The sequence below is a fragment of the Acyrthosiphon pisum genome, chromosome X (genome assembly GCF_005508785.2).
Source record: "Acyrthosiphon pisum isolate AL4f chromosome X, pea_aphid_22Mar2018_4r6ur, whole genome shotgun sequence".
NCBI lineage: Eukaryota > Metazoa > Arthropoda > Insecta > Hemiptera > Aphididae > Acyrthosiphon > Acyrthosiphon pisum.
Genome location: NC_042493.1, coordinates 107,878,684 through 107,888,720, shown reverse-complemented (window position 1 = coordinate 107,888,720; position 10,037 = coordinate 107,878,684). Strand labels below are relative to the sequence as shown.

The following is a 10,037-nucleotide window of genomic DNA, read 5'->3' as shown; positions in this document are numbered from 1 at the left end:
CTAATTGGAATGACTTTAGTACAGATCTGGCCTCGGAGATCACAAACCTTGCACCAACCACGGAAAATTACGAGGATTTAGTGAATATAATTAAAAGAATATCGAGAAATATCCCAAGGGGCTATGAACAGAACAGAATATATAACGGGTCTTTTCTCAGAGCTAACAGAACACATGCATACATACACCGAAATGTATGAGAAGGACCCTTTTGAATATGAAACCATAAATGAAGGAGAATTTTTGCTAGAAGCAATAGGTACAGAAAGGAGAGCAAATTGGATAAATTTAGTAGAAAGCATAAATGTGAAACACAGTAGCCAAAAGGCATGGGGCTTAATGAAGAAAATAAATAACGATCCAAAGCAAAATAATTCACAGAACATAACCACACCAGATCAAATCGCGCACCGACTTCTCTTAAACGGAAAAGGTCAGAGGGAAACAAACCACAAGAGAACTCAGAAAAAACACACGACTGAAAATGAAGAATATGGACACTTTAAAGAGCAATTAAACATAGAAGAATTAAACGAAGCCATTGAGATGCTTAAAAATAGGAAAGCCGCTGGACTGGATGATTTATGTGTAGAACAAATTAAAGAATTTGGTCCTAAGACCAAACAATGGGTACTAGAACTATTTAATGAAATCAGATCTACCTACAAACAGCCCAAAATTTGGAGAAAAGCTCACATAATAGCCCTTTTCAAACCAGGTAAAGAACCAACAAGTCCCAAAAATTTCCGGCCGGTATCACTTCTAAGTCACTTATACAAACCCAACAAACACATAGACAATCATAAGATATTAATAGCATATTCGAAAAGAATGTAAGGAATAAGCATAGATTATTCTTCATTTATCATGTCATCACCTATGAATGAGCATGGAATATTAAAATATCGCCAAATGAGCCACTTTTAGGCATGCTATGAATAATCATATTATTCAGAATAATTTATGAATCTCTTACGAGAATATCCATATCATGTCTTAAATCATTCATTAAATAATTATTGGATAATCGTAATTGATTGTTATCATAATAACCAATGAATATTGAAATGAGACTCCCGATAGATATTCTTTGAGCAACCAATAGACAACAAATGAATAATACTAATACTCTTTACCAGATAGTAAAAGTATATTCCCAAAAAATTATTATTCACATTCGTAGAATATCCACATATCAACACTATACAATTTTATGTTGAAGTTATAAAAGTATGTATTAACTTTGCAATAATATACTAATAAAAGTAGTACAAGACAAAAAATGAAAATAGGTAGGTACTTGAGTAAAAAACATTTGTTAAATAATTGATTGAATTAATGTCCATTATGTTATAAATCAAAACAATATATTATGTTATCTTTAACAGTATTTATTTTTATTTTTAATAAATATTACAAATACATATTTATATAAGTACTTAATAATAATAGTAGTTAGTATTATTCAAACAAATTTAATACAACACATAAATAGAACAAAATAAATAGTTACCTATACTGGTCTGACAAAAGTTTTATTAATAAAAAATAGAAATATATTTTAGATATAGGTAATTAAAAAGTAATTTCAATTTAACAGTTAATTAGTAATTTCATTAAAATATTATTTATACAACTTAAACAATGTCTTAGGTATAAATGTATAAATGTATTATATGATTGAATATTAGCATTATAAATAGCACAAATAGTTAAAACAAAGTTGAATAAAAAATGACATATCATTAATACTAATATATTATATTTACTTATTAAAAATAAGATTCAACCTCTAATTAAAAAAAATATTATTCACATTCAAAGAATTTCCACAGGTTAGCATATCCATAAATATTACAAATATATATTAATATATGCTAATTTCTATTTTTTGATCTTTCGCCAGCTTTACTGAGCCAAATGCTTGCAATTGTTTCAATTTCTTTAATTGATTTATCAGCCAAACGTTCAGATGAATGTATAGCTTCTAAAACAAAACAAAGTTGAATTATATTATTAGTAAAATTTTAAAATTATTTCATTTTTATAATCATTTTTAACCTAAATATAGCCTAAAGGTACATATTGCATATACCTATTGGGCAATATTTAAATAATTATAAACTAAAATACTAATGACGGGTTGCATGAACAATTTATTCATTTAATGGTTCAATAAAATGTAAGGAACCAATATCATGATTAAGGGACCATATTATCTCACTATTGATTTGTTAAATGTTTAGTGATTGTCCATGCAACCCAGTATAATAAGGATTATTACATAGTCACTACAATATATTTTTGTCATGCAATTTCCTTGACTTCCACATTTTTCTAGGATAAATTATTAAAGTAAATAAGTATTTTGTATAACAGTTTTGTTAATTTCATAATTTTTTTCTTAATTCTTTAAAATTGATATTTAGTATTATTCAAATAAGTTTAAATATACAACAGATAAATAGAACAAAATAACTAATTATCTACTGGTCTGACAAAAGCTGTATTAATCAAAAATAGAAATTTATTTTAGTTATCATTTAAAGTAGTTTAAATTTATTTTGAAATTAATAATTTCATTAAGATATTAAATATAAAACTTAATATGTATGTAACTTAATATTAATTGTTTAAACAATGTATTAAGTATAAATGTCTAATATTATATAAAATAATATTAGTATTTCATAAATAGTACGAACAAATCAACAAAGTCGAATAAAAATTACATAATATCAAACATAAGAAATAGATTCAACCACAATTTTAATTTCAGCTTTTTTAGAGACATTGATCGTACCAAATAATTTAATTTAGAGTACATTTATGTAATATGCAACAATTGCCAAGTTCGTTTTATAAAAAAAAATCTAACATTTGTTACATTAATGTTTAATTTAAATTTGCCTATATTTTACTTGAGTACCTAGGTAAGTATGGGGAGTAGTTCTAAAATATTAAAATTTCTAAAAATAAAAAAACAGATTGATATATATTATATAATATGTATATCAATAATACTTGTTACTATTAATTTAGGAAATCAACTTAATTATTCCTGTTTCTTTGAAGCTAACACAATATAAGCAGTAGTTGCTTATAAAAGCAATGTATTTTTTTGGGTAAACTAGGTATGTATCCTTTACAATAATTATAATCCAACACATATTATATAATATCTATTTCAATTTAAAAAGGACCTTTTAATGTTTTTTGGTCCTATTCAAATATTAAATTGTATACCTAATAAAAATAAATGAAATAGGTACATACTTATAAGTAGTGATGACAAAATGGTTTTATTAAATGCATTTTTGGAATTTTTGTGACCAGTATAGCTAAATGTTTTTGCATATTCATTTGTTATTAATTTTCGCAATATACGCCTCACCGACTCCTTAACATCTCCTCCTCCAATTAAGGACAACATTTTTACCTATTTTTTAATAACAAGACTGTATTAAAAATTATAATTTACATAATTAAAAACAATACTTACAGTTTTATTATATAAAGTGTCATTGTTAGTTAATGCATTTTGTAAAATATTTAATGATTCTTCACTTGATACTGGTAAAGTTTCATAAATTTTTTCAAATTCATGGCTAGATGATGATGTTGCAGATAGTTGATCAGTAGATATTTTTTGTCTTTCTTGCATGTCATTCAAAATCATCATAATTGTGTGCAAATATTCTCCATGCTCCTTACTTCTAGCATTTAATGTAACTAATTGACGTATAATTTGTTTCTGAACTTCTATAATCAAATTTTAAAAATATTGAGCATCAATAAGTATTAATGGTATGTACTTAGACTTTAAAAATTATTGAATGCAAATTTTAAATTATAAATATATACCAAATTGTCAGCTAACCTATATATAATATCTGTTAAGAAACAATAACATTTTTAAATATATCAAAAATCTTTGAAACGTACATATTGTATATATAGGTACGTAAATATATTTCTAAAATACAATATGATAAACAATATTATAATTAACTATTTCATTAAAAACATTATTATAGGTACCTGCTGGATCTTCTTGAATCAAATTCGGGTTAATAGTTTCTACACTATCAGTGTTTACATCTACATATAGAAACAAATATTTTATACAAAATTAATACAACCTAATACAGTTATAATACTTTTTTTTTTTTTAAAACATATAATAATTAAGTACATACCATTATTTTGTATTTGAACACTTGAATTTAGTATAATGTTATCTTCATTATTATCACAATTATTATTCATCATTGAAACATTATTTATCCAGTTATAATCGCCAGCCAGTAAATTCTCAAGCACAGAATTATTATCTGTATTACCTATTTGAATATAAGATAATATATTATGAAATTAACTTATATTATTTTTAGTTGTCAAAATATTGTGTTTTATAAATAATGAAGGTAACCTGTTTTTTCTTCTGGAGATGAATGAACATCAAGGGTAAACAAATTGTTAACAGTATTTTTTTCACATACATCATTAGTTGAAATACATTCATCAGCATTAATTGTTTGTATTTTGTCATCAGTTTCTAAAACCATAACAATTGTTTTTATGTAATAGATTAAACATACAATCTAAAACAATATAATACACCTACCAATTCTATCTTTGCATTTATAATAATGATTTGATATAATAAGAAAAATAAACTTTAATATTACTTGAAAATGTTGGTAATAATGGAAGGCTTGAATCACTTTCATCGCAATTGCTGCAGCTGCTACTGCTACTGCTATTTTGTAAGGGCTCTGAACAATCTTCATTATTACTGGTCTTCTCTCCTTTTTTGATATTTTTTTTACGTTTTTTTAAAAATTTTTTTGGTAATGATTCAGCTTCGGTAGAAGATTGTGTTAAAAACTTATTGGTCAATTTTGAAGCTTCATTAAAATTGGTTAATAGCTTTTTACTTAATACTTTAACTTCACAATACTTCCATTCTTTTGAATTTTTTGAAGGTTTAAGACAACTTTTGATAGCCAAACTTATTTTACTAAATGATAACGTAGTAGGCCACAAACATTTATTAAAGTTTACCATCCAGCAACTTGGTATTGTTTCAATGGTATTTTCATTTATAAATTTTACTATATACCAACCGGATTTCTGCATATTGCTACAATTAAATAACAAGAAATATTATAATTATGCTTAAGCTGAATGTTCAAGTTTTTTTTAAAGATAGAGAAAGTCAATATTTAATATACAATGCATGCATACAACACCTGCAGGGTGGGCCACGGGTATAGGGACAAAACGTATATTAAAATATATATATTTTTATCCCTATTCCTGTGGCCCATTTGTATATATGATATGTATATCTTATATATACCTGTAACACAAAAAAATACATAAATATAAAAGAAATTTTTTTATTTAGCATTCATAAGTATGAAGTAATGGGAATACTACATAACTATTATTAAATGGTAAACGAATTAACTTTTGATGTATGAGAGTTATAGGCCAATATAAAAAATGTTCATTTAAATTATCAACTAATTCAATTCCAATTAGTGATGATGGAGAAGGTTTGGTATAAAAATCTGTAGTTCTGTTATACTTTTTACCAATTACAACAGGCTGATTAAGTGTTTTACTGAATGCAAAATTGGAAATTTCAATAATAGTCGAACATTTCAATTTACAACAAGAATCTTGAACATTTTTACTAAGTTTAAAATTAGAAAACACTGCTTCTTTATACTGTGGATCACACGTATCATTGATTAAAATACCACTACTATGTTCTTTTTCTAACTTGAAACCTGATTTTATCTTATTAATTGCTAATACTTCACTGCAAGTATTTATTTCAGATAATCTACGTACAATTTGTGGTAAAATATTATTATGTTTTCTTAACATTTTTTTAATTTTTTGCAAATAATTTTCTGACGAGAAGTTACTAAAATTATTAAGATTACCAAATTTTCTTGCATCATCAGCTAAATGTAATAAATTGTGGAAATTGTGAGACATAAATTGTGGACCATAAATTAATTTTGTGCAAGTAACAAAATGCTTTAAAAGTTCTTCAGCATAATTGGTCATAGTCTGCATGTGTTGGTCTGATAATAATATACTAATTGAAAAATGTAAAGTTAAAAAATGATTATATTTCTTTTTCTCCAAATTATTTTTTAAAACAAGAACACCAGTATATAAAATAAATTGCCGTAATTCAGTGGCTTTAAAACGTTTAGCTTCTCTGAGAGCCCTAGGTTTCCTAACAAATTCACAGGGAATATACTGAACTAAATTTATTAGAGAATCGGATATGTCCTTTACAATTCTAGCTGGTAACTTATGCGGTGGTGGTCCAAAACACCAAGTAGAAACTAGCAACTTTTTTACAACTCCTAGACAAATTAAATGCATGTAATCAAGGGGAACTTCTGTCACGAGACCTATGTTTGGAATCTTTTCTAAAATTGTACGACCAGTATGATGATCTGCATCAATTTGATTTATAAAATCACTATCGGTTCTTTTGATAAATTCGATTTCAGGAAAACAAACAGAATGTATATATTCTCCTTCTTGTGTGCATTTGGAACAAGATGAATATCCACTGTGGCCTTTTATAAATAAAACACTTGCCTTAGCAACAGCATCAAACAAAAACATACTAATTTTGAAATTGTAATGATTACCAGCAATACTTATACCATTCAATGTCAATGTAATAGCTTCATCTACAAACTCTCTCAAAAATTCATTGAAGTCCGATGGTTTTTCATAACCGTGATAAATACCCACACAAAAAATATTTAAAAGTAATACATTAACATTATTTATTAAACACAATATTGGGTAAACTTGACTTGAAGAAGACTTACTGAGTGGGAGCCCATCAATATTAATAGAAACATTTATAGTATCAGGAATATCAGAATAGTTTATATTTTTTAACATATTATTAATACCACTATCCAACCCAAAATGATAATATTTTCCGGGATAAACGTCGCGCAAAATTGTTTCTCTCGGAGTCTGTAAAAATGATCTAGGATCTTTTGGAACATTTTTGAATTCTGGTATTTGCCTTTGAATCGCTAATAATTCACCTAATGCTGTATGAGTTATTCTATTCCTAACAGCCCACTCTCTTAATTGATCAGTTATTGATAGAAGTGAATTTGTTGATATTTTCTCACAGTTAGCGCTATGGTTATTCAAGTTAAGATTTTTTAATGAAGTAGAAGAATTAGATTCACCAAACAAGGACAATGTTTGACAATTACTATTTTCTGAAGAAATTTGAGATGAAATACTAACTGGAATAACATCATTTTTTTCAATGAGTGTATCATTCGGGGTATCATTAGATATAAATGTATCTTCAACATTAATTTGAGTCTGTGTACTTGAACTTGTATTGCTACTAACAGGTAAAGTAACAGATGCTGCATTATTATTGTTTTTTCTTAAATGGTTTAAATAATTAAGTTGCTGTCTTATTTTTTTATTAAATTGAGATTTTGATAAACTAATTTTTTTTCTGGAACCTTTTCTGGAATTATCCATAATAATATAACTTAAAATAAATAATACCAATAATACAACTATAATTTATACTTATGAATATGGATATATAATTTAGCTATCTAATTATCTAAAATATATAAAATTATATAGGTACCTACCTACCTTGCCTACCTACCTACCTTGGCATAAGTAACTAATAGAAAAAAGCTAAGCAATACCTAACCATAAACATCTAAGCTTTACTGATTAATTAATAATAAATGTAATTAAAATAAATTAAAATAACTTACCACGCACCAGTATAATATAATAATGGAAGTCGCAACAACGACTATAAAGGGCACAATTAGCTCGGAGTAATAATTACTGAATTATTCACCTCAGGTTCCAGCGTAGGTTACGTTACGTACCTACTGACTATAATACGACAGACTTTATACTACTTTATATTATTCAAAAGGGCACTTAAAGCACTTGCCACTTGTTAAAACTTAAAACGAAATATTTTCGACGTGACGACGTTAACAACAAGACTAACCTAACAGCAACTGGCAAATCAGTAATAATCACAAGTACACACACACATACGCACGGGCGCAGATAGCACATTATTTCGGTCAAATTGGGAATCCCGGGTCGTTTAATTCGAACTATATTTTAAAGATAACGAATAATAGATTACTATTCATAGAATATTCCCCATTAGATACGTATCAAAGATTATGCTTTTTGGATTATTCATTGTATAATTAAAAACAATTAATAAAAAACGAATATTAATATATTATGACCTGATGGATATTCTCTGGAATATTCATTAAATGAGCTATACCATAATATATATGAATATTCCATATTGAATAATCTTTTGAAAGATTACTTGAATACACATAGATTATTATGATTAAAAATAATTGCAAACCATCGTCCAAAGAATAATTTATATCATATTTAAATCTATTATTAATAGAACAAACGAAAAAGAAGACTGACAGACAATCCTATGAATATCCGGTGTTACTTGGGAAGCCTTCGAAAGAATGGTTTCACAACCGCATAGTAAGACATATTGACGAAAAATTGATACAAGAACAAACAGGCTTCAGGAAAGGTAAATCATGCACAGGGCAAATACCAAATATGACCCAGTTTATTGAAAATGGTTTTGAAAAGTAAAATAACACTTGAGTAGCCCTTATAGACCTGACAGCAGCCTATGATACGGTCAGCCATAGGATTTTATTAGATAAAATCTACAACCTAACTAAAGACAAAGTTTTTATGCAGATAATAAAGGCACTACTCCAACATAGAAGATTCTACGTAACTCTAGGAAGCAACAAAAGTAGATGGAGAAGACAAAAAAAATGGTCTTCCACAAGGTAGTGTGCTGGCCCCAATCCCATTCAATATCTATTCGAACGATCAACCGATCACTCCAGGCGCCAGGCACTTTATCTATTCCGATGACACAGCAATAGCAGTTCAAGATAACAACTTTGAAGGAGTAGAATCTAAACTAGAGGCCTCACTTAAAACTATGACAAAATATTACCAAAACATGAAGCTGAAACCTACCCGACGAAAACTCAAATATGTGCGTTCCATCTGAAGAACAAACTAGCGTCTAGAAAGCTGGACATAACCTGGGAAGGAGTTAAGTTAGAACACACTCCTAACCCTAAATATTTAGGCGTTACCCTTGATAGATCACTCAATTTTAAAGAACACTGTGTTGCCTTCAAACGGAAAATATGCGCTAGAAGCACTCTATTGCGAAAATTGGTTAGCTCAAAGTGGGGAGTTCATCCAGAAACAGTTAAAATCTCTACACTAGCTCTATGTTTCTCGGTGGCTGAATATGCATGCCCGGTGTGGGGCAGATCAACACACACTAAACAAATTGATACTGCTTTAAATGAAACGGTACGCATTATAACAGGATGCTTAAAACTAACACCACTAGACAAACTATACCCTCTAGCAGGAATAGCGCCACGCAGACAAATTGCAAGTGACATAGAACGAACTAAACAGATCACGGATGAAAGGAACCCGATGTATAACACACAAGTGGAGGGTTTCCGACTAAAATCAAGAAAGCGCTTTCTAAAATGCACGAAGAAATTAGAAGATGACCCACAGACATAAAGATTAAAGTTATGGGAGGTAGAGAGCAAGCAAAAAGTCGAAGAGAAGTTATCCCCAGGACATAACAACAAATGAATGGTCTGGAGAACACTAAATCACCTACGCACAGGAGTTGGACGTTCGGGGGAGATTCTAAAAAAAATGGGGAATAAGCGATAGAAATTAAGACACGAACTGTGTATGCGGAGAAGCCCATACAATTTCGCACCTCCTGAACTGCAACGAATTCCCAATAAAATGTAACGTAACAGACTTACAAGAAGCAAATTGCAAGGCTATAAAATTGGCATAATTTTGGAGCGACAAATAGTTTCAAAAAATGTTCTTTTAAACACAAATAACACTCATTTATTTAAACACTG

At 28.1% G+C, this 10,037-nt stretch overlaps 1 protein-coding gene across 1 annotated transcript; it reads right to left on the bottom strand.

Moving 5' to 3' along the window:
* Positions 1–1,791: 1,791 nt before the first annotated feature.
* LOC107884578 (transcription initiation factor TFIID subunit 1-like) lies at positions 1,792–5,158 on the bottom strand. Its single transcript, XM_016806997.2, has 7 exons — positions 4,692–5,158; positions 4,433–4,558; positions 4,200–4,343; positions 4,042–4,101; positions 3,503–3,762; positions 3,277–3,439; positions 1,792–1,987 (listed from the first exon to the last, which is right to left on the bottom strand). Exons 1-7 carry the CDS (start codon positions 5,140–5,142, stop codon positions 1,878–1,880), a joined length of 1,314 nt encoding a protein of 437 aa, XP_016662486.1. The 5' UTR covers positions 5,143–5,158; the 3' UTR covers positions 1,792–1,877.
* Positions 5,159–10,037: the final 4,879 nt, after the last annotated feature.